The sequence below is a fragment of the Panthera uncia genome, chromosome B1, assembly GCF_023721935.1.
Source record: "Panthera uncia isolate 11264 chromosome B1, Puncia_PCG_1.0, whole genome shotgun sequence".
Classification (NCBI taxonomy): domain Eukaryota; kingdom Metazoa; phylum Chordata; class Mammalia; order Carnivora; family Felidae; genus Panthera; species Panthera uncia.
The window spans coordinates 66,833,105-66,859,088 of record NC_064811.1 but is presented as its reverse complement, the minus strand read 5'-3'; the positions used below and the strand labels follow the sequence as shown (position 1 = coordinate 66,859,088).

General features: G+C 38.9%; 1 protein-coding gene across 3 annotated transcripts in view; it reads left to right on the top strand.

Annotated features, from left to right (window-relative positions):
• The window catches only part of HPSE (heparanase), a 39,676-nt gene extending 13,916 nt beyond the window's left edge, over positions 1-25,760 (top strand). The window contains exons 3-12 of one of the 3 annotated variants that reach the window (XM_049630791.1): positions 1,575-1,700; positions 7,073-7,246; positions 9,242-9,410; positions 9,738-9,785; positions 10,350-10,443; positions 11,308-11,414; positions 13,118-13,232; positions 16,976-17,094; positions 17,957-18,103; positions 23,930-25,760. In XM_049630791.1, coding sequence (XP_049486748.1) covers positions 1,575-1,700; positions 7,073-7,246; positions 9,242-9,410; positions 9,738-9,785; positions 10,350-10,443; positions 11,308-11,414; positions 13,118-13,232; positions 16,976-17,094; positions 17,957-18,103; positions 23,930-24,089 — 1,259 coding nt within the window. In that variant the 3' untranslated portion in view covers positions 24,090-25,760. The remainder of the gene's footprint in view (positions 1-1,574; positions 1,701-7,072; positions 7,247-9,241; positions 9,411-9,737; positions 9,786-10,349; positions 10,444-11,307; positions 11,415-13,117; positions 13,233-16,975; positions 17,095-17,956; positions 18,104-23,929) is intronic. The other 2 variants (XM_049630792.1, XM_049630793.1) reach the window with 2 other exon arrangements.
• Positions 25,761-25,984: the final 224 nt, after the last annotated feature.

Genomic DNA, 25,984 nt, shown 5'->3' with positions numbered 1-25,984 from the left:
AAGGGTATAACAAGAGGCTGTGGAGGTTCACTCTGCTTCTTAGAATGGATTTTAAGACTTCATTGATTGGGCAGCGATTGTCAAACGTTATTGACAATCCACAGTCACCTGGGGTGAGTTTGAATATTTGGATTTTGTGTTCCAACCTTAGATTATGAGTTTAGAAGCTTCTCGGGTGATTCTGATATTTGAGGTCTGTTGGTTCCCCCTGAGAAACCTGCCTTAGTGAGCGATGAGGATTTGCTCTATGTCTTTCATAAGTGCTAGGCAGACATCAAATGGAAGTTGAGTCATTATCTTACCAATTATGAGAAATAAGGTGTGCATCATTGAATTACAATAATGTCAGTATAATGTATATATTAGTGAATAATATGTCATTATTTCATACATTACATATTTTTCCCTCTGTTTTCTTCAGTTAGGAAGTTTCCAGAACAGTTCATCAGTACTTGGGCCAAAACTAATAGAAGACTAATTAGAAAAAAATGAAAAAAAAACCAGGAGAGTTCTCTTAACATAACATATGGGAATAGTTGATGTTGGGACTTGACCATTCCCATCTGTCATGTGTATCTGCAAGGTCTCTTAAGTTCAGACAGGAAACTGGCCTTTCCCCATCAATTTTCTCCATCCTGTGTGTATATGTGGTGGAAGAGGGGAGGTGCCAGTGCCTCTGAAGCATCCTTTGTGAGCCTGGGGATGGATGAGGCACCAGCTGCCAGAAAGTCAGAATGTGCAGCTTCCTAGAAAGGAAGTTATGGGCAGGTTGCCAGTCCTGGCAGCAGGCGTGCAGCGGCTGTGCTGCCTTGTGATAAAGAAGCACAGTCAACCGACAGTTTAGTGGCTGAGTTTTCCAAGCACACGTGCTGTGGTCTCAGAAGCTTTGAGGATAACATATTTGAAGGAATAGAAAAAGTCACCATTTCCTGTCCTACTATTACGGCAAGAGGAAATCATCACAAAGCAGCTATAGTCCAGCGAAACAAATTTTTATGTATTTTGAAAGCGAACTGTAAGAGAATCGAATTGTTATCTTTTTTTTTTAATGTTTATTTATTTTGAGACAGAGGGAGAGCGCAAGCGGGGGAGGGGCAGAGAGAGAATCCCAAGCAGGCTCCTCGCTATGAAGTGCAGAGTCCAACATGGGGCTTGAACCCACAAACTGTGAGATCATGACCTTAGCCGAAATCAACAGTCGGATGCTTACCCACCTGAGCCACCAGGAGCCCCTGAACTGTTTTCTTCAGTGGGATTCTCTAGTAATTTCAAGTTTCTGAGGAATTTTCTGAATTGTTAAATAACTTGAAGTTATGTCCAGTAGATCTGTGCCCAATGTATGTCCAGTGTTTCTTAGGAAACCTGCCCTTGGTTGTTTGTGTGTGTGTGTGTGGTGATTGGTTAGCTGCAAATTTGACATGTAACAGAATATATCTTTTTCTGATCTCCTACCTAAAAACCAGGAACATAATTATCCTGCTTTAGTCACATAAATAGGAAACTAAATAAATGTGTGGGCCTTCAACCTTATCACCGTGAAAACAGATTCTCTAAACTATTTCTTCCCTTTGCAGATATGTGTGAATCTGGATCCATCCCTTCCGACATAGAGAAGAGATTACAGTTGGAATGGCCCTTCCAGGAGCAATTGCTTCTCAGAGAACAGTATCAGAAAAAGTTCAACAATAGCACTTACTCAAGTAAGAGATGAAAGGCACCTGCAGGTGTCCCAGCCCCCAGAATACATGGATAGTTTGAACTTGGGCTTGAATCACATAAGCCCTACCGCAGTTGTATAAAGCTGCATAATACTCAAATGTTATCAGGAGTTAATGGGAAATCTTGAATTTCTGTTTTGTTTTGTTTTGTTTTTCTTTTCTTCACCTGACTTTGCCTATTAGCCATGAAGTGAAAAATCATTCATTCACGAACTAATAGTGACCTTTCCTGCTCTGAAGAACTAGGAAGTCAAGGAAGACATGGATAGATTCCTCATGGAACAGTAAAATACAAAAGTATGAAGAATAAATAGTGGAGGTGCCTGGCTAGCTCAATCTGTAGAGCACGCAACTCTTTTTTTTTTTTTTTAATTTTTTTTAATGTTTATTTATTTGAGAGAGAGACAGAGACAGAGAGACAGACAGAGCATGAGCAGGGGAGGGGCAGAGAGAGAGACACACACACAGAATCTGAAGCAGGCTCCAGGCTCCGAGCTATCAGCACAGAGCCCAACGTGGGGCTCGAACCCACAAGCCATGAGATCATGACCTGAGCTGAAGTCAGACACTTAACCGACCGAGCCACCCAGGCGCCCCTGTAGAGCACGCAACTCTTAATCTCGGAGTTGTGAGTTCGAGCCCCACGTTGGGTGGACAGGTTACTTAAAAATAAAATCTTTTCTTTTTTTTTAAAGAGTAAATTGTGAAAACCATTCACACCTCGTCATCCATTCTCTCTCTCTCCTCCCAGAAGCAACCCCTACATGAGTAGGTGTACCATTAGGTAGTGGAAGACTGAGTCATATCAGACAGTCTTGGCCATCAAGAAGCGCTCTCTTTTTTTATTTCCTCTGTGGCTTTGTGTAGACCTAGCTCGACTAACCAGGAATTTCTTTCCATTCACTGAAACAGTTATCCAGTCTTCAAAATGGGATGATGTTGGCATGCAGGGCTTCAAAACAACTGGAACCAAGCAATCCTTACTTAACTATGAGAACTATTTTTATCTGAAAGTTGATGTTTTATACCCAACTAAGGGATGATATTGCCCCAGATCTCAGTTAAGGAAATAATCTGCTCAGATACAACTGTCTTCTTTTGATTTTTGAAAAATAAATTATCTTGAAGTTAATTTGGGTCCCTCGGCATTTCTAAGAGTACATTACTGAAAGTAGATTATTTATCTTTGTAGGATTTTACTGTATACTGTCTGGATTTCAATGTATCCAGTGGATTTTAATTTTTGTATTTTTTATTTATAAGGTACAGAAAGAAATGTGACACATAAGAAATCAGAAAATAGTTTACATGTTAATAGAGTCCTCTAAATTGTTTATTACATTTTAAAGGAGGGGGACTACTCTGACATTTTAATTCAATGACCTGTGGTTGAATGGAATTTGGCATAAGGCAGGCCTGTTTCAGATCCCAAGAAAGGAGTGACAGGAGACCCATATCAGTAAGGTCTCACCTGTAATAAATCATGATACAGGTCTGCTAAGAGAAGATTCCACGGTATTAGATAATCTATTGATTTCTACTTAATTTTGTATCATGTTAAACTTTATACTAGTTTATCTTCAATTTTTCTGAAAAAAAAAAAAAAGATTTCCTAGCTCACATGATCTTTCTGGAATCAAGATCTGGAATCAAGATAGTACCTAGTACCTAGTACAAGATAGAAGTTTCTACCATCTTCCCCTGCCTCTGGGACTAGGACCTTCATAGTTCCTGTCCCAGAAGAAGTTCCTTCACTAACTATGTAACTGGGTCATTATAATTGCAGCTACCCTGTTGGCAATGCTCAAATATTTAACAAATACAGATTGTTGATTTGTATTTGGAAACATTTGACTCCTGGTTTGAATTTTTTTATTTTAATATACGTGTCTTAGAAACATATAGATGGGAAGCTATTGTGTTCATCTGGGCACCAACTCCATATAGTGATAAGTATCTCAGAAGCTAATAGATGTTTTCACACATCGTTCCACACTGATGACTGAGGTTGGTAATGTGTGAGTACCTTGGGCTGGCATTGTCCAATGGAGGAAATAGCAAAAGTCCACTGTGGCAAGGAGAGGTTAATTGCTTAGTCGGTGGCCTGCACCCTTAAAACAGGTGTCTTAGAAGATATAGGTAAGTTTTCTAATTACAGTACCCATTAGGTGGTGGGTTTCACTTAAGTAGAAGATGACAGAAACATTTGTCACAAGACTACAAACTTTGTAAACCTGTTTAGGCAGGAAAAGGAAGCAATGTTATAGATGTAATTCTGGGGGTGGCTGACTGCATAATGAACTTCCTTATTACAATAATCATATTTAATGAGCTAATTCTTTGTTCTCCTTCTTCTCTACCTCTCTTCCTCATCGCCTGACTCCTCCACCTCTATCACTCACTAGAACTGGACACATTTATATAAACGGACAAGGCATAATGCCAGGGAAAGAGTCAGTGCCAGTGTTTTTGTTTTGTTTCTTCTTGTTTGTTTTTTTTTATTCAATGCCAGCTTTTAATGTGCCATTTAGATTATTTTTGTCCCAGGGGTCTTTCTACACTCTCATAAAGTAAGAGACAAGAGACTGGGTAACGATTGGGAATTAGAAAATTAGCTGTGAGTTTTCTTATTCTTATTTTGAGGAGGGAGTAGGCTGGATGGTGTTTTGGTTGGTTTTATTTTTAAGAGTAGAGTCTAACTGAGTAGTATACAGCCCATATTCTAGGAGATGTTACTATTCTGTTGTAGGAGGTGTACAATAGAATTTTAAGCTATGTAAATTCCAATTGCATTTGGAAAAAGGAAATAGAAAAAGAGCAAAGTATAAGTTGAATAAATACTCCAAAATGCGAACATTCCAGGCTTTGTGAAAATGCCATAGAGGGAGTATGTGATAACAGTGCCTAATATGTATAAGGGCTTTTTATGATTTACAAAGAGTTTTCACATATGTTGTCTCAACCTCAATTTTGTGAGTAGGCACACGATGGTGCTAGTTCCAGGATCGTGGATGCATAGCTGAGGCTCATGCAGGGCAAAGGGGTCACCTCATTGTACAATCTGTAAGCGGGAGAGCAGGGCTGGAACTCAGGTGTTAGGATTCCTGATCCAGGAAACTTTCTGCAGCATGATTTTGCAATACGCAAGTCTAACATGGTGCTGTGACTAAGACAGTCGAGTCACCCCTTGACAACAGGCTCTCGTAATGGCACTGCCACCAAATAGCCATGTGTATTGGGCAAAGCACTTCATTTCTTTGGTGCCAGTTTCCTCAGAGAAAAATGGGGATGGAGGTTTGGAGAGAAGTCAATAACCCTGGAGGCTCTGTGTTGGCCCAAAGTGTGGCTCAAGATCCAGTGGAATGCTGAGCCACAGGACTGGAGAGCTTTTCAGCCCCTGTTGTCTGTAACTCCTTGATGATAGGCAGCAGTCCTGTGGAAGTGGGTGACACAGCAAACACCCTAAATAACTCAAACAACTTGCTAGAGCCGTTCTGCCCCCAGCCTTTATTGGCAGTATTAAATTTAGGTTTCATTGTTATGCTGATCCAAGGAATTCACTTAGATTTTTTTTTAAGTTTATTTATTAGAGAGAGAGAGAGAGAAGGCATGAGTGGGGAGGGGCAGAGAGAGAGGGAGAAAGAGAGAATCCCAAGCAGGCTCCTCACTGTCAGCACAGAGCCCGATTTGTGGCTTGAACTCACAAACTGAGAGATCATGACCTGAGCTGAAACCAAGACCAAGAGTCAGTCGCTTAACCAACTGAGCTACCCACGTGCCCCTCACTTAGATGTTTTTAAACTAGGAGAGTTTGAGAGTGAATTTCTATTCAGCAGATGACTCTAACTATACCTGAAAATTACAGACTTCTGCATATGATACCTGACTTAAAGATGATATTCAGACCGACATTGTTGCCACTCTGAAGAAGTGATTTTAGACAAGCTAATGGTTAGAAATGCGGAGTTCAAAAGTTCCCAAAAGTTTATGGCACTGTAGTGACTCAGTAAGTTTTTTTCACATCTTACTTAGCCCCAAGGAAATACCTGAGTGTTTCAATTACTAAGTTGTTAGGTCCAAACAACCTAATAGTAATAGTTCTCATTGTGTCCAACACGGTTGATATTTCCCTTGTGAATTGTTTATTTATTTTTATTAAACAATTTTTTTTAATGTTTACTTTTGAGAGAGAGAGAGAGGGAGAGGGAGAGAGAGAGAGAGGGAGACAGAACGTGAGCAGGGGAGGGACAAAGAGAGACAGAGAAACAGAATCCGAATCGGGCTCCAGGCTCTGAGCTGTCAGCACAGAGCCTGAAGCGGGGCTCGAATCCACGAACCGTGAGATCATGACCTGAGCAGGAGTCGGAGGCTTAACTGACTGAGCCACATAGGTGTCCCTCTTTATTTATTTTTAAAGTTTATTTATTTATTTTGAGAGAGAGAGTGGGGGGGGGGAGGGGCAGAGAGAAGGAGAGAAGGAATCCCAAGCAGCCTTCGAACTCAGTGCAAAGCTCCTACACAGGGCTTGAACTCACAAACTGTGAGATCATGACCTGAGCTAAAATCAAGAGTCAGACACTTAACCAACTGAGCCACCCAGGAACCCTGTTTCCCTCATATGTTTAAAGGCTCCTGTAGTGCCCCTGTGAGTAGGGTTCCTGGTTAACTTTGAATTTCAGATAAGTGAATTTTTTTATTGTATTTCTCAAATATTGCATAGACCTGCATTAAAAATTATTCATTATTTGTCTGAAGTTCAAATTTAACCAGATGCCTGTATCTTCATTTGCTAAATCTGACAACCATGTAGTGAATGTATTGAGGTTTGCCAGGATCCCTTGGCACATAGTTTGGAAACCACAGATCTATAGTCCTAGGCCAATTTTTAAAGTCTAATTTTAATTATTTAAAATTAATAAGTCATATACATGAATTTTCCAAAAAATAATTTTAAATATAGCTAAATTTACCAAAATATTTTGTGACTGAGTTTGTGAGTAGACATGTTTAAATTATGAGGAGTGGGGCTTATGTTGACTAATGACAGTCTGGCCTGTGCATGAAGTCACCTGAGGTCATTTGAATCAACAAAACCTGAGTACCAGACCAAAGCTTCTGGTACTTTACATGGTTCAGCATGGAAAGTTGATTCAAAAGCTGAAGTAATTAAGTCATATTAATTTTTAATCTTTTAATTTGCCTGTGCATTTTTTGTCTCTCACTTATAACTCAGGATTGTAATTCCCTCAATTTTACAACCAAAATGGTAATTCACTGGAGAACAAATCTGGAGGCCTTCATTATTGTGGTGCTGACCTAACCATTAAATTGCCACTATTTTTTTTTTTTTTTAGGGAGCTCTGTGGATATGCTGTATACTTTTGCAAATTGCTCAGGACTGGACTTGATCTTTGGTCTAAATGCCTTACTACGAACAGCAGATTTGCAGTGGAACAGTTCTAATGCTCAGTTGCTCCTGGATTATTGCTCTTCCAAGAATTATAACATTTCTTGGGAACTAGGCAATGGTAAGTGCCCCCAGGGACATTTCACTAATAAGGAGATTACCCTTTGGCATTAGTTGTTCCTGTTTATGACATTCTTTTTAATATTAGCAAATATTCTTCTGGCTTGGCACACTTGTACCCGTGCTCAGCAGTGCAACTTTTCTGCTTATGGCAGAAAACTCCTTTATATATCCCAGAACCTATTGTTAATCCCAGTTTTGTTTTACTTGAGCTGAAGACAACTAGTTGGACCCAGAAACTTCCACAGCTCCCAGGTTCACTTGACATTTTTAGGGTCACTTAATCCTATTATGGATGGCAGGCTGGACTCAGCAAAACTGTAAAGCAGGCACTTTGCTTTTACCCCCTTCCATTTCTTTCTCTATTTCTCCACTTGTCAGTTTATCTTAGCAACTCCATCCTAACCGTCATGATATGCTTAAGCTAGAAATTCCTAGTATAGAATCCTACCCAGGTCAAGCTCCTGATTGTTTCCTTCCTTCTTCACTTTTTTGCAAGGAACTTGTAAATTCTAACTAAAGTACTAATGATCAGCCACATTCATTTAAACATATTTATGGTGCTTTTTCCACACATGAGCCAATGGAACTGAAAAAAAATGGGAAATGAGATGTAGTGATATCACGGACACATACTCCATTCCCAGAACAGCTCTGAGCATTTAATAAGTATTATTTTATCTTTATAACCACCCTGCGGTGGATACAATTATGGCTTTCATTTTACACGTGACCAAAGCAGGCACAAAAATTTAGATAAATAACTGTGTGATGCTGGGCTACCAAGTGGAGGACTTGGGATTTGAACCCAGGTAGTCTGGCTCCTGAGCAAGGTCCCTGCTTTCCTGGGAGATCCATTCTAGAGGAAGGGAAGCAGATCAACAAGAAGGCAAGCAAAGAAATAAGATATATGTCTATAGTGGTATGTATTATAGTAATGTCTAGAGGCAGATTTAGAGATCAGGTTGCTGAGAGTTACTGGCAAAGTAAAGCACAAAACATAGAATATAGGGGTAGAGGTAACCGTAACCATATCTTAGCTAGATGCTGAACAACTTTGAATAATGGCAGCCACGTGGACAATGGGTCATCTGAACCCATCCTTACGCATCTCTATATATCTATCCCTCCCTCCCTACTTTTCTACTGTACCCATTCCCCACCCGTGCTCTTCAGAGTAAGATAAAAGAGCTATGCCATCATGCTTTCCTTTTCCTTGGGCTCCATTTTGCAAGGAAGAGGTCTGTTTTCCAGAGACAAGGAGAAGGGAGAGCCTGGGCAAGGTGTTTTGGGGAAGTAGATTGAACACTTCTGTGTCCCCCTCCCTTGTGTTCAGCATGGCCATTTCTAAGCTCACCTGTACATCTGATTTGTGAATGAACAGTCTTTTTTTTTCAATTTTTTAAAATGTTGATTTATTTTTGAGAGAGAGACAGAGACAGAGAGCAGGGGAAGGGCAGAGAGAGGGAGACACAGAATCTGAAGCAGGCTCCAGGCTCTGAGCTGTCAGCACAGAGCCTGACGTGAGGCTGGAACTCACAGACCTCGAGATCATGACCTGAGCTGGAGTCTGAGGCTTAAGCAACTGAGCCACCCAGGTGGCTGTGAATGAACAGTCTTAATAAGGCCTTTAATGGCATTGAGAAATCAATTTTTAAATGTCTTCCCCTCCTACCCAAACTTTTTGTCTTTTTAAAGTAAATTAGTTTATTAAATACTGGATGTAGAATATTTCCACAATACCCATTAGTTTAATATCCCCATTAATTAACTTCAAATTGTTTTAATGCTCTCTCACACTTCAGTTTTGTCATTTAAACTTTTGTTTTACTGAAGTATCTTCTTTATAAAAAGGGAGGTTTTACTATTCTTGCCTTTGGACTCTAAATTTTTGTAATTGGGAAATGTTTTCCTGCTTTTATATGCTGCCATTTTGTTTGCTTTTAAATGCAAAATTTCTAGATACGTGATTATTTTGAGAATTGCTGTCTTTCAGAACCTAACAGTTTCCGGAAGAAGGCTGGTATTTTCATCGATGGATTGCAGTTAGGAGAAGATTTTGTCAAGTTGCATAAACTTCTAGCAAAATCCACTTTCAAAACTGTGAATCTCTATGGTCCTGATATTGGCCAGCCTCGAGGAAAGACTGTCAAGATGCTAACGAGGTAGGAACTAGAGGAAGCAGAACCCCTTTTCTTAAAAATAATATTGCTCTCTGGTGGAGAATCCTCATGTTATTAAACCATTTGCTACCTAAGCAAATGTTTTACCAAAAGAGGAAAAGATTGACTGGCTCAGAATACCAAGAATCTGGGGGCAAATGGAACCTACAATATAATTTGTATAAGAATTAGGAAGTTTGTACTTGGCCTGATGCTAAAGCAGTAACCAGCCCATTTCTAAGAAATGAAACTCCTGTGCATATATTGTGTACATATATATATTGTGCATATGAGGATTAAGTGAAGATCATAATAGATTTCTTTTTCTAGTTTCCTGAAGGCTGGGGGAGAAGTGATTGATTCAGTTACATGGCACCAGTAAGTATGTCTCCTGCTCTTAGTACTAAGAAACTAATGCTAGTTTTACTTATTACTTAGTTTTCAAAAACGTGTTTTCATTTAACTGCTAATGCATAGTTCCAATAAGAAACAAATAATACCTCAAGCAGCACTGTACTACACACTTAATATTAATAAAACAAAAGTTTTAACTTTATTTTAAATAATGTGGTAGGTTCTATAAGATCAAGGCATACTATCATTTAAATCATGGAGCAGATAAGTAGCTAAGATCAATATGCTTGCCAAAGAACGGGTAACCCGTAAGTACCTGCACTGTGACTATGTCTTTTCAAAACAGAGTAACTGATTCCCTTCCATCTTGGTCTCTTCTTACTATAACAACAACTCCTCCTCCTCCTCCTCCTCCTCCTCCTCCTCCTCCTCCTCCTCCTTCTTTCTCCTCTTCCCCTTCTTCTTCTTCTTCTTAATAACAGAGGGGTGGGAAGAGGTAGGAAGGAGAGCCAGGGAGCCAACTAACTTAAAAGCAGAAAGTAAAGTTTGTTTGTTTGTTTGTTTCTGAATATTTTCTGAATAATTTAGCTACTACTTGAATGGACGAATTGCTACCAAGGAGGATTTTCTAAACCCTGATGTGTTAGACACTTTTGCTTCATCTGTGCAAAAAATTTTCCAGGTAATAGTCTTTTTTTTTTTTTTAATGTAGAGTGGTCCCCTTTATCTGTAGGGTATATGGTCCCAGACCCTCAGTAGATGCCTGGAACCACAGGTAATATCAAAACCTAAATATACTTTTTCCTATACATACATTCCTATGATAAAGTTTAATTTATAAGTTAGGCACAGTAAGAGATTAACAACAACTAATAATAAAATAGGACAATTATAATAATATACTGTAATAAAAGTTATATGAATGTGTTCTCTCAAAATATCTTCTCATACTGCACTCACTCTTCTTGTGGTGATGTGAGATGATAAAATGCCTATGTGATGAGAGGAAGTGAGGCAAATGACAATTGTATTGTGACATAGCATTAGGCTACTATTGACCTTCTGATGATAGGTCAGAAGGAGGATCATCTGCTTCCAGACCACGGTTGACTATGGGTAACCGAAACTGCAAAATCGCAGATAAGGAGGCACGTCTGTAAAACCAGTCCTTATTGTGTAGTCTAGCTAATTCTAAATTCTATAAGTATATAAATTTACATGTTTTTCCAATTTTAGATAACAGGTACTAATTCACCATCAGTCCCCCTTAGCATCAGATGTTATCCATGCATATCGATTAAAAATTAAAAATACCTCCTTGTGGAATAGCCTCACGGGCCATAGGAATGGGATTATTTAAATTCCTTCCACAATTTAGTATTCCAATAAAAGTAAATTGCCCAAGACCTCAATGACCACGAACATGTTTTGTTGTAACTATATTGGACAAATCAGTCTGGGAACAGAGTTTTAAACGTCATTAATCTTCAACACCGTATTTGGTCAGCTTGTTTGCAAATATAATGGGGACTTTCCTGTTCCACAGGTTGTTGAGGAGACCAGACCCCACAAGAAAGTTTGGTTAGGAGAAACAAGCTCTGCATACGGGGGTGGAGCGCCATTGCTGTCCAACACCTTTGCGGCTGGCTTTATGTGAGTGAAGCAGCACCGCCTCAGGGGCCAGGCTGCAGCATTCTCCTGGCCTTTTATTAAACAGATTCTGCTGAGACGGCTCATCAGCCAAAAAGCTGATCAAAGAAAGTTTCTAGGGCTGAGACCCAAAATTCATGCCGCGTTTTGTAAGAAATCATTTTATTCAAGTTTGTTGGGCATCTTTAATGGGTGTCCCTAATTAATCATCGTATGAATGAATTGCTTTAGATGTGTTGTTCCTTAATTATGGCCCATAAATATGCCAAGGATTCCTTCCTCAGAAAGCGAATGTAAAAGAGTGCCTCTAGAGGTTTGAGTCTGAGAAGGATTCTTAGTGTACTTTTATAGTAGCTTTATTCATAGATTCCCAAGGAGTTTAGAGTCGGAAGTGTGAGGTCTCACCAGAGGAACTACCAATGAGTTTCAAGACTTACTAAATCACCTCTTTATCCAACCACCAGAAACTTGATTGCTTTTTTTTTTTATTATTTAAATTTAAGTTAGTTAACATACAGTGTAGTACTGGTTTCGGGAGTAAAACCCAGTGATTCATCACTTACATGCAACACTCAGTGCTCATCCCAACAAGTGCCCTCCTTAATACCCATCACCCTTCAGCCCATTCCCCTACCCACCTCCCCTCCAGCAACCCTCAGTTTGTTCTACAGAGAACAAACTCTCTGTTTTTATCTTATTTCATTTTTCCTTCCCTTCCCCATGTCCTTCTGTTTTGTTTCTTAAATTCCACGTATGAGTGAAGTCATATGATATTTATCTTTCTCTGACTTATTTCACTTAGCATAATACCCTCTAGTTCCATCCACGTTGTTGCAAATGGCAAGATTTCATTCTTTTTGATCACTGAGTAATATTACATTGTATGTATCTACCACATTTTCTTTATCCATTCATCATCAGTAAATGGACATTTGGGCTCTTTCCATACTTTGGCTATTATTGATAGTGCTGCTATAAACATTGGGGTTCATATGCCCTTTTGAATCAGCATTTTTGTATCCTTTGGACAAGTACCTATTACAAATCTGATTGCTTTAAACAACTGGTTTACTTATATTCCATAACTCCATTAACACTGTTAATCTATAGTTCTATATCCTCACACTGAGACTTATTCTCTTTCCTCTCCTATCCTCATTCTTATAAATCCATAATAAAAAAAATCATTTTTGCTCATGAGGGGCATGAGGAGGAGAATGAAGGATAAAGGTGTTTGTTTTGCCATCCACCAAAGATGGAGGGAGTGGAGGGGGACAGCCATAAAAGTCTAGGTGTGATTTTACTTATTTCACATTGTACTACTGTGGACTACAAGCAGGCTTTTCTTTAGCCCTTACATGGGTCTGGGAGTGGGGAAGTGGGGAGGGTATCCAGCAAGATGGAGAACGATTGCCTGTAGGGTGAGAATTTGTCTACTCTGCTTTGCAGAAGTTTTCTTACCCCGAAAGAAACTCATATGGCATATTAATAGTACTCTAGGATTTATTATCATGCTCAAGTGTGGGAACATGTAAAGGAAAGGATAGTCTCCATTTCATCTGAATAGCTTCTTTGTAATTAATACCACTTTTCTGGTTTCCTGTCAATTCCTCCCACATAGATGAATAAATCAGAATAGTGTGTAATTAGAATTGAGTTTTTTTGTTTTCCAAACCTGAAGAAAGCTGGGCCTCCCTCCCTTTCAGGTGGCTGGATAAATTGGGCCTGTCGGCTAGAATGGGCATAGAAGTGGTGATGAGGCAAGTGCTCTTTGGAGCCGGAAACTACCACTTAGTGGATCAAAACTTCGAACCTTTACCTGTAAGTGATTGTTATTTTCCTATTGCTATGAGTAGAATAGAGTATATTGAGCACCCCTGTATCAAGCTCCTAATAAAAGTCAATCCTGTCAATAAATTCAGTATTCTTAACAAGTAGACCCTGAAATGATGAATTGGAAGAAAACTTAGAGATCATCCATTCTAATGTGTGCCACCTGGGGTGTGTTATGGATTTGGTTTTTTCCTAATGTTTATTTATTTATTTTGAGAGTGAGAGAGTGAGCAAGGGAGGGACAGAGAGAGAGAGAGAGAGAGAGAGAGAATCCCAAGCAGGCTCCATGCTGTCAGCACAGAGCCCAGTGTGGGGCTCAAACCTGTGAACTGTGTGATCATGACCTGAGCAGAAATCAAAAGTCAGATGCTTAGCCAACTGACCCACCCAGGGACCCCGGGATTTTTTTTTTTAAAGGGACAATTTGAAACTTTGTGACTCCGATTTTACAAGATAACAAACTTGGGTCAAAAACAATGTTTTGCAAATTAAATCAAAGTTAAAATTACCTACAGTATCCAAAGCTTCAAAAGTTTTTTATGCATGAAATTATAATTTATTTAACTTTGAGATAAATCAGTACTATGTATTTGTTCAAAAATCTCACCCTAAGAATTGGCTATCTTGTTAATAATCTTCAAGATATTTATGAATACAGTGTCAGTTTTACCCTATCTCTGACTGCATCTGGTGCTAAATCAGGAGATGTAGACTTTTTATATAAAAAGCTACCTGGAAATATATGTCTAAAACTTGGAATAGTATAGATACAGCCCTGAGAAGTAGGACCTTGATTTTTGTAGTCTAAAGTGGCAGTTGAAGATATGTATTTTCAAAGAATAATTCCTAAGGGAATTATTTGAATACTGTAGGAAAGCTAAGAAAGTTTGGCAGAAAGCACATGCCAAAATATAAGCTAGGTTTTTGTGGTTTGTAGATAGATTTCCCAACAAAGTTGCTTTTAATCTATAGTAGTCCAAACTCACAAAGCACCTGGTTCATAACTTTTAAAAAATTTTTACAAAATGACCTTGTAACAAGTGGAATATATCTTTGCCAAGTATATTATAAATCAACTATAGAGTTAAACCAAACATGATAATTTCATTAGACAAATATCCCAAATCTGCTGCTGGCCCTTTCTGAAATGGACCTTGAACAAGGAAGGTACATAAATAGTTTCTACAAAATTTACTTTGCCTAGAAATTAGCCAGCTTATCTTGTCAGTCTTTGTAAATAGTACCACGTTGTCTATATCTTTTCAGTGCCCAAACATAAATCTTTGGCTTAAGATCCTTTGTGTTTTTTTGTTTGCTTGTTTTTTAATTAGTTAATTAATATTTTAGTTTTAGAGAGAGAGCGCAAGCAGGGAAGTGGGGCAGAGAGGGAGAGACAGAATCCCAAGCAGGCTTCATGCTCAGTGCTGAGCCCAAAGAGAGGTTTGATCCCACGACCCTGGGATCGTGACCTGAGCCGAAATCAAGAGTCAACCAACTGAGCCGCCCAGGCACCCCCTTCCTCAAGATTCACAGTCATCTAGAAAAACTTGCAAGAGTAAATGGTACCCTTAACATCTGCAGGGTCCAAGGGAATCAGTCTTAAATCCAACATACATGGCTGTTTTCTTATTTGATTTGTATAACAATCTTGGAAGCTGGCAAAGCAGGTATCTTAGATCAATTGTCCAGATGAGGAAGTTCAAACTGAGACAAGGTTTTGGGATAAGCTGGCTGTCACACAGTTGTCCCATGTTACTCTAGAATTCCATACAAATCCTGGCTCTGAGGCCTGAATGCTTTCTATCCTACCAGTCACCAAACCACGCTGAAGTTATGTCTCCTTTTTAAATGTTTAGTTGATTCTGCTCTTGTCTCCAGTGAAAAATTTGAATGTAAGCAGAGAAACAAAAGCTGTTTGCCCTGTTGAGTCTACATTTCCTCAGCTCAAGAAGGAAGAGTTGGAATATACATTGAGTATATTCTTCAAAAAAATTAACAACTAGGCACCTGAGTGGCTTAGTCAGATAAGCCTTCAACTCTGAATTTCAGCTCAGGTTATGATCTCAAGGTTGTGAGATTGATCTCTGCTCTCTCTGTGCCCCTCCCTTGTGTGCACACTCATGTGTGTGCTCTCTCTTTCTCTCTTAAAATAAATAAATAAATAAACCCCAACAAACTTTTTATTACGGAAAATTTCAAGTAGAGAGAAAAGCATTTAATCCTCAGTTTTGTTTAATCCATAATTCTACCCACTCCTCACCTCCCACCTACTGGATTACTTTCAAGCAAATCTCAGATGTATCACTATCCATCAGTAGGTCAGTATGTATCTCCCTTAGACAAACATAAAATATTATCACACTTTAAAATATTAACAATAATTCCTCAATATCATCAAATGTTTAGTCGGTGGGTGTTTCACATTTTCCTTACTGTCACAAATGTTTTTATTTATTTATTTTTCAAATGTATTTAATAGTTGGCCTAGTCACTTCAGGATGCAAACAACATCTATATATTGCATTTGGTTGAAATATCTCTTAAGTCTGCTAATCTTGAATTTTCCCTTCCCACTCCTTTTTTGTGTTATGGAATTAATTATTGAAAGGGAGCAGGCAATTTGTTCTGTGGTGTTTCCCACATTCTGAATTTTGCTACATTTCTTCCTGCACTGTCCTTTAGTATGTTCCTCTGTTTCTTGTAAACTGGCAGTTAGATCTAGAGGCTTGAGCTTATTCAGATTTTTGGTTTTTGTTTTGTTTTGCAATACAAAACTTTTTTTTAAAAGAATTTTTAAAATGTGTTTTATTTATTTATTTATTTATTTTGAGAGAGAGCAGGAGAGGTGCACAGAGAGAGGGAGAGAGAGGATCCCAAGCAGGCTCCATGATGTCAGCTCAGAGCCCAACACGAGGCTCGAACTCAGTGAACTGTGAGATCATGACCTGAGCTGAGATCAAGAGTCAGACGCTTAACTGACTGAGCCACCCAGGCGCCCCTGCAATAATTCTTCAAAGGAGATGTGGCATGCTTCCATCAACAGGCACATGATCTCTGGTTGTCTCTCTCTCTCTCCTTTTTTTTTTTTTTTTTTTTAAGAAACTTGATAGCTAGCGATGATTGTTGCCTAACCCATTCAGGAATGGGGATTATAAGGTTCTAAAAGAAATTATTTTACGGGCACCTGGCTGACTCAGTCCGTGGAGTGTGTGACTCTCAATCTCCGGGTTGTGGGTTTGAGCCCCACATTGGGTGTAGAGATTGCTTAAAAACCAAAAAAAAAAAAAAAAGTAAAGAAATAAAGTATTTTAATCTCTTAAGCAGATAGAAGTTTTATTGTAAAAACCTGCCTTTGTGTGTAGGTGTGTGTGTGTACATGTGCATACCTAAAAGTTCTGCTTTGAGCTTTGCTTTGAATTCTTGGTGATAGATAATAAAGAACATTTAAACTCTCTCAGCAATGAATTGCATTCTTGAAGATATAACTCCCTAGTGGTCATGGCTTTCAGAATTGTGGGAATACAGTCCTCCCGTGATAAAAATCAGCGAACAAGAAATTGCCCTCAGATTCATGGTGGGAACATGGATCAAAAGATGTATTCCATTTAAATACCTCTAGGATAACAGTCACAGTCTTTGTAAGGTTAACTATTTGCTCACACTGTTTTTGATAAATAAAGAAATAAGTAAAGGTCTACTTTTGTCCCTCCTCTCCCCAACCACCCAACTAGGATTATTGGCTATCTCTTCTGTTCAAGAAATTGGTGGGCACCAGTGTATTAAGGGCAAGCGTGAAAGGTCCAGACAGCAGGAAACTTCGAGTATACCTTCACTGTACCAACATCAACCAGTAAGTATGTAACACACCCTTTTCCAGTCAAGTTTTAATCAGTAATATGTCCTTCCTGATAGGATGATAATAAAGTAATAACTATAGCTACAAAAAAAAAAAAGCCATCTGTCATTTCTGGTGAATGAGAACTCTTTAAATAGTGAGGACCCACTAGGAAGTAGGGGAAGGGTCTGGATGGAAATTCTGAAAAGTGTCAATAGATTTAATTTTATTGTTTGTTTTAGTTTTTTTTAAAGTAATGATAGAAAAAGCTGCTGTTTGTATGGTTTATAATTTGAATTCATAGGAACCCACAAAATTCACTTTATTATTTAACCTTTCTGTGTCTGAGCATGGGTGGGCTGACCAGCTTCCTGGCAACTCAGTCTGGCTAAGCAGCAAAGATCTCAGAATGCTGTCACCCAGAAAATGGTAGTGTGAAGAAAAATATTGTTTAAATTATCTTTCCAGGGGCGCCTGGGTGGCTCAGTCGGTTGAGAGTCCGACTTCAGCTCAGGTCATGATCTCACAGTCTGTGAGTTCGAGCCCCGCATCGGGCTCTGTGCTGATGGCTAAGCGCCTGGAGCCTGCCTCGGATTCTGTGTCTCCCTCTCTCTCTGCCCCTCCCCTGCTCATTCTCTGTCTCTCTCTGTCTCAAAAATAAATAAAAACATTAAGAAAAAATTTTTTTAAAAATTAAATTATCTTTTCAAATAGGACCACATGAGTTGTCCAATGTAATCATGAAAGGAAGGATAAAAAGAGGGCCCATCATCATTATAGATACTAATACTTAGTCTCCATGATTATGTTTGTAATTGAGTTTTTAATTGCTTAAGTTAGATAACTATTTTTATTGAGTTAATCTATTTGCTTTTAGCCCAAGGTATAAAGAAGGAGATTTAACCCTGTATGCCTTAAACCTCCATAATGTCACCAAACGCTTGCAGTTGCCGTATCATTTATTTGACAAACAAGTGGACAAATACCTCGTAAAACCTTTAGGGCCTGATGGATTACTTTCTAAGTGAGTAATTTTCCTTTCTTCATTTCGAACTTTCACAAAATTCATTGGTATTTATCAGAATAGAGAGTGTTGATAGGGAGCAAAAAAAAATGTCAATGATTTCAAGTTCTAACAATTCTTAATATTCATGAAGTTTATAGATGAATACTTATCCATACAGGTATAACTCACTCAGAGTCCAACACAGAAGGATATGAAAACATTTAGCAGTTAACTTAGGGAATATTTTGCATTTCAAAACAACTTGATACTTCAAGATCCCCTCAAGACATTGAGATTATTTGCTCAAAAAAGAGTTATAATTCTTGGTAACAGAGTCAGTAAAGCAAAACATACCTAAGTATGATTGTACTAAGGGCACAATATTACACCATGTAAGCTGAGTGTCACTCTCTTACCGTGTTAAAGTAGTTTTATATTGGCTAGAGTAAGAAAATAAAATGTCCAGAAGTATAGCTTTGAGGTGAATTATTTGAAGTTGGTCATAATCATTATGGTTTTAAAAGCCAGTCATTGGATATGTCTTATAAGAGACCGTATTCAACAGAATACCCTAAATAACTATGACCCTTGAAGAGTCAGGCCCAAAACCATTGTAAGATTCTGTCCAATGTGTGTTGGAAGGAGCTCTTTTCATCATGACTCTTCTCACATTGGAGAATAAAAAATTATAAGAGTTTAACAACATTCTCATCATCTCCTCCTGTCTCTGCAAATGAGTGATGTTTTCAGTGATAATTAGCATCAGAACCTGCCAAAGGACAGTAAGCATGCTTTCTACAAAGACCTATCTTCCATAGGCAAACATCATTAACATTGGGTACCATTGTTTATTTTTCCCCTATGCTTTATTTTACCACAACTGTAATCACACAATGCCTAATGGGAAAAGAAAAAGGGAGGGCACCCACAAGTTTTCCAAAATGTCTTTCCATACATAGCCTTTGTAGACATTTTTAATGGGCTACATGTTTTATGAAATATCATGGTTTACTTACCCATTTTCTTGCTGTTTAAACCTTTTCTTTTTTGTAAAGTAAATAATACATATTTGGGTAACCCATACTTTTTTTTTTATTTGGGTTCTAAGTTTTGGAAATGGGTATTTTTAGCATATTTGTATCTGATGCTGACAAGGAAAAAGCTTTTCTGAAGTAACTGAATAATAGTTGTAGAGTTGGAAGTGTGTTAAGAGATATTTTAGTCCAACCTTAGATGGGTAGTTTAAGCCATTCAGCTGTTTGATGGCTCATCTGTTGGATCTCGAAGCCTCTCCAGGCAGCTGTCCTCTCAAGGGTAATGTGAGCCTCTCTCTGCTTTTCATCTCCTGTTTTGAGTTCTGTCCTGGAGAGCAGAGGTTGGAAACTGCACCTCATGCCTATGGACAAGTGGGTTTAGAGAGCTTTTTCTCCCTCTTTTTCTCGTGGTAGGGGAGGTTGGCATGTGCTCCGTATTCTTATTTTTACTAAATTATGAACATTTTAAAATTGACAACTATGAAAATATCTGGATTTCTATCTTTTCTTTAAAAGATAGATACTCTAGGGGCGCCTGGGTGGCTCAGTTGGTTGGACGTCCGACTTCGGCTCAGGTCATGATCTCGCGGTCCGTGAGTTCGAGCCCTGCATCGGGCTCTGTGATGACAGCTCAGAGCCTGAAGCCTGTTTCGGATTCTGTGTCTCCCTCTCTCTGACCCTCCCCCGTTCATGCTCTGTCTCTCTCTGTCTCAAAAATAAATAAACGTTAAAAAAAAAAAATTAAAAAAAATAAAAAAATAAAAAATAAAAGATAGATACTCTAGCAACTCTGGGCTTATTTCCCCAAGTTGATGGAGTTAAATTGGGGTTGTTTACTTGAGACAGGTTCTTCACAGTCCCTCCATGATCCTGTTACCTCTATGACCCTGTCCTACTGCACTTGCACATATAAATTCCTTGGCTCTTGTGGGCCCTTGAGTTTGCTACCCTTAATCTGGAACAATACCAAATACCTCATTTCCTCCAGAATAACTCCAATATCTGAAGGACAATTGGATTGTCGTCTCTCCAGGCTAAATATGCCATTTCTTCAATGATTCTTCTCTTTGTTTATCAGACCCTGTTGCATTCTGATCACACATTTCATGCTTATCAATTATTAATGGAAAATTCGTGAAATTATGGATTATGTTTTTTTACCCTAAATTCTCTGTGATGAGTGTATATTACTTATACTTTTATCTCTTTAAAATGTTGCAAAAAATAAAATAAAATGTTGCGAAAGTACCCCAGATAACTTTGATGAGTATACAGTCTGTACACTTGTGCATTCTAATGACCTCAGAGGGTTAAACGATGATCATCTTTAACGTTTATTTATTTTTGGGACAGAGAGAGACAGAGCATGAACGGGGGAGGGGCAGAGAGAGAGGGAGACACAGAATCGGAAGCAGGCTCCAGGCTCTGAGCCATCAGCCCAGAGCCCGATGCGGGGCTCGAACTCACCGACCGCGAGATCGTGACCTGAGCTGAAAGTCAGACGCTTAACCGACTGAGCCACCCAGGCGCCCCCGATGATCATCTTAAAAAAAAAAAAAATCATTTTTTAATGTTTATTTATTTTTGAGAGAAAGAGAGAGAGAGGCAGAGTGTGAGCAGGGTGGGGCTGAGAGAGAGGGAGACACAGAATCCAAAACAGGCTCCAGGCTCTGAGCTGTCAGCAGAGGGCCTGATGCGGGGCTTGAACTCACCAACCGTGAGATCATGACCTGAGCTGAAGTCGGACACTTAATCAACTGAGCCACCCAGGCGCCCCCCAAAAAATCATTTTTTAGTTGAACAACTTGTATAATACCGACAGAAGGTCCTCCATAGTAAGCGTTGAGTGAATATATTTTTAATATAAAAGCAGTATCCTATATTTATCTCAGATCAATTTTGTCCAGAATCCCTAATTCAGATTACTTTTGCTTGCTAATTGTGTTCAGCTCTGTTTCACCTGAAACTTGACAAGCATGCCTTCTATTTCTTATCATCATGTTACTGACTTCAAAATATGAAACAAGATACTAATCTTGAATAAAATCCTACCCTGATTTACCCAGCCTGATGCAGAAATAATCAGCATGCTTTAAGCTTATACTCAATATATTGATAGCATACTTTAGTGATTTTTACAGCCGATTAAACAACATAGCCAGATGGTATAGGGTATTATCTTGCCCATGTTTTATCATCTTAACCCACAGCAGTATTAATTTATAATGATGAAGTTTACCTTTAAGCTTGATGGCCTCTCCCTAAAGCATTTCTGAAACTTTTTTATGTACCCTTGAAAATGGTTCTCAATTGCGTGCAGAACAGCTCTTACTACTGACATAGAGATGTTTTCAAGGCCTATTTTTGTTTGTGGTTTCCTGATGATGGTCATGGCATTTCCTCCCCAATCTCCTCTAAAAATTGATGTGATATAGGTACTAAAACAAAACTCATGCGCATGTGGACCGAGTGTAAATGCAGTGCAGGCTTGATGGCCTCTAGCACAATCATGGTTATCTTTTATTTAAGACTTTAGGTACAGCCCCCAGAGCGGGGCACCTAACAAAGGTTAAATGGAAACTAATTTTTCTGCTGACTGATACTTAGGATAGAGTTTCAGGGATCTTTGTTTTTTGGTTTTTGGTTTGTTTTTTTTTTAGTGTTTATTTTGAGAGAGACAGAGACGAGCAGGAGAGGGGCAGAGAGAGAGGGAGACACAGAATCTGAAGAGGCTCTAGGCTCTGAGCTATCAGCACAGAGCCCAACGCAGGGCTGAAACCCACAAACTGTGAGATCACGTCCTAAGCTGAAGTTGGATGCTTAATCGACTGAGCCACCCAGGTGCCCTGGGTTTGAGGGATCTTTGATAATTCTAAATTGTAAACAACCAAACACTAGACAACTAACAAGCTAATATGCTCACACAGTGAAATCCTGTACAGCTGTTAAAATGATGTGGTGGATGAATGTTTAATGGTGTGAGCAAATGTTAAGATGTGCTAAGGGAAAAAGAATCAAGTTTTAAGAGACTGGGGCACCTGGGTGGTTCGGTTGGTCAAGTGTCCCGACTTCGCCCCAGGTCATGATCTCAGGGTTTGTGATTTTGAGTCCCACATCGGGGTCTATGCTGTTAGCACAGAGCCCACTTTGAATCCTCTGTCCTCCTCTCTTTGCCACACCCCCTTCAAAAATAAACATAAAAAAAAAAAAAGAGGGAGAGACTACGTATTATATCTTCATTTTTGTTTAAATGAAAATATGGGTGTACATACATAAAAGAGACGAAGGATATATTAAAAATGGTTATGATGAGCGGCACCTGGGTGGCTTAGTCAGTTAAGTGTCCGACTCCTGATTTCAGCCCAAATCATAATGTCGAGATTTGTGGGATTGTGCCTCACATTGGACTCAGTGCTGCAGCATGGTGCCTGCTTTGGATTCTTTCTCTCCCTCTCTCTCTCTCTCTGCTCTTCCCTGCTCTTTCTCTCTCAAAATAAAAACTTAAAAAAAGAAAAAGAAAAAAATGGTTATGATGAATTAACCAGTTACATTTATCAGAATAATGGTGATCATAGATATTTTTGTAGTGCTTACTATATGCAAGGCAATCTTACAAGTGTTCTACATATATTACATGCATTACATACATATAACTCTGACATTAACCAATTTTCAACAATAAAATTTGGGGGAGGGGGGCACCTGGGTGGCTCAGTCGGCTGAGTGTCTGACTTTGGCTCAGGTCATGATCTCATGGATTATAAGTTCGAGCCCTGCATCAGGGTCTCTGCTGTCAGTGTAGAGCCCACTTTGGATCCTCTGTCCTCCTCTCTTTCTGCATCTCCCCTGCTTGCTCTCTCTCTCAAAATATTTTCAAAAAGAAAATAATATAAAATAAAAATTATTTTCGTATTGTAAAAACTTCATAGTGTTAAAATCACTTGAGATCAAGATCATAGAAATGTAAGCCATGTTTAGAATTATGGAATTAACTATCAGTGGAACTAAAAGCAGACTGAAGGTTTTCTTTTTAAGTCTCTGTTTATATTGGATCTGTTGCTGTGAGCATGTATTAATTTGATTTAAACAACAGTAAATGTGCATAAAAAATAACATTTGTCCTCAAGATATTTTTTACATTTCTTGACTTGGTTTTGAATTTGAATTCTAACAGTGGAATGCAAAGAAAACATCTATTTTTTGGAAGCTTTTGGTTTAGTGAACCCTAAACCTAACCCTAACCTACAAAATAATTTTGTTGCACTCCAGCAATATATATTCTACCAGAATATCTTAACAACATAAGAAATGCAAAATGAATGCATATCGCCTGGCAGAAAGGGAGTGAGAAGGTTTATGGGCACGGTGACAAGTGGGAAATTTTATGTCATTTTGCATGTTAAATTTGTGATATTTACATTCCCTTCTACCTATTTGCTTTATCTAAAAATGTTTTCAATTACTTACCATCAAATAAAATTGCCACAAATCCAGAAGTTATGTCATGTTTATCCTTTTTAGACCACCATAGTGGTGCCTACTGTATAGATTATGTGTGTTCCATTTTCTATAAAGGGCCAGATAGTAAGTATTTCAGGCTTTGCAGGCCATATGGTCTCTGTCAGAATGACTCAGCTCTCCCAGTGTAGCTTAAAGATCATCTGGGTCAAATACCCAATATAGAATTGAAACAAGTTATATAATACAGGCTGTCACCATTTTTTTGGCCTTAAAAAGATGTCACAACTTTTGCAAAGAAGGTAGAGCATACACCACTTGGCTAACCTGGGTTTATCTTTCCCCTTTGCAGATCTGTCCAACTCAACGGTCAAACTCTGAAGATGGTAGATGATCATACCCTCCCGGCTTTGACAGAAAAACCTCTCCGCCCAGGAAGTACACTGGGCTTGCCAGCTTTCTCATATGGATTTTTTGTGATAAGAAATGCCAAAGTTACCGCTTGCCTCTGAAAATGAAAGGCATACACCATCCCTGAGATTGAATTTTTCAAGTGTATTGATAAGAGGAAAGCAAAACCCAAGCTATAGGAAGGCAAGCAGATACATTACAGATCAACTAGGGAAGCTTTAGGGACACCAGGACACTCCCGGTGCTCGATTTAGCACAGTCTTTTGTTCTAAGTAGACCACTGCTAATAATAATACCTGGTGCCAAACACTACGCTCAGTGCTTTGCATGTTCTATTTTTACTTAAAGTTATTAAAAAGGTATATGGATGCTCCCAATATAGCCAGGAGGCAAGTAAGTGAGGGATACAGCACTATTTTTAAGAAAGTGCTTCCTTGTTTTTATTTTAAAAAACAGTTATTAAAAGACTGCAGGATTCTTTATATGCTGTTTCTATGGGCTCCCGTCAGAAAAAGTTTACTGCCACAATCTTCAAATTGTCTATAAATGAGAGGGTCTCTTTTCACCTTAACAGAGAGCTAGATTTATCTGCTGCTTCTCTTTTCGCTGTTCTTTGTCAACAATACTGCGTGAGAGGACAGATGGTTAGAAGTGATAGTATAAAAAAAGAATTAACGACAATTCAGAGGGACTGGATTATGTAAACTTCAAATGAAATTTTAAAGCGACTGTAATTGAAATTGACCTACTTACCAAGAGGAGAAAATGTAATTCGATACATTATAACTACCTGTTGATGTTTACTTTTTTTTTTTTAATTTTTTTTTTAACGTTTATTTATTTTTGGGACAGAGAGAGACAGAGCATGAACGGGGGAGGGGCAGAGAGAGAGGGAGACACAGAATCCGAAGCAGGCTCCAGGCTCTGAGCCATCAGCCCAGAGCCAGAAGGGGGGCTCGAACTCACCAACCGTGAGATCATGACCTGAGCTGAAGTCGGACGCTCAACCGACTGAGCCACCCAGGCGCCCCACGATGTTTACTTTTAATCCACCTTTAGTTCTTGTTTTAGTTGGGAAACTTTCGGATGCAAGTGGCAGAAAACCCTGATTCAAATGGCTTAGACCATGAGGACATTTATAATCCTACATAACAAGAAGTTGAAGTAGGGCGGGCTCAGGATGTCATCCGGGAATCAGGTCCTTTCTATCTCTGGTCTGTCACCTTTAGTGTTGGCTTCATTCTCCAGCTGGTGACGTGATGGCTGGAGCCATGCCATAGACCCATTCGGACCCAGCAGCAGCCAGAGAAAGAAGATGAGCAACTTTTTCTGCATTTCCTTCATAGACTTGCAGAACCCTTTCTCAGAGGTTCTCTCAGCGAACCTCACCTCGTGTCTCCTCATGTCTTATTGGTCAGGAATGGGTCACGTGGCCATTCTCCCCAGTTACTCCAACATCAGTGAGATCCCTGTAATTGTCTCCTAGTGGTCTTTTGGAATGGAGAACGTGTTGGGAAGTCCATGGCACTGACCACTATGTTTCTGTGCTTTTATCAGTGACAGAAGGTATTGTTTTCTCCTATATCTTAATTTCTAGAGATAGAATTCTCTTTATATTTATGTCTGCTATGAATATTGTCTCTATTAAATTTAAGTACATTTATAAAGAGATAAAGACAACCCAGAGTCTGAATGCTTCAATACCCCTAGATTTTATATATAAGTAGTTTTTTATATTTTCACATTTGAAATAAAGTAATTTTTATAACCTCAATATTGCATGATTATTCTTTTAATAAAACTTAAGCCTGGAAAAAAAAAAAGCCTGCAGATCCCTCCATTTGCAAGCCTTATTTTCGTTCAGCACTTTGTTTATACCTCCTACTTTTCTGTCCCTTCAGCTTCCCCCACATCAGAAGAGCTGACCTTGAAGAAAAGAGCTCATCAGGCACAAACACCATTTCCTCCCTGATCATGTCAACTCAATCATGAACAA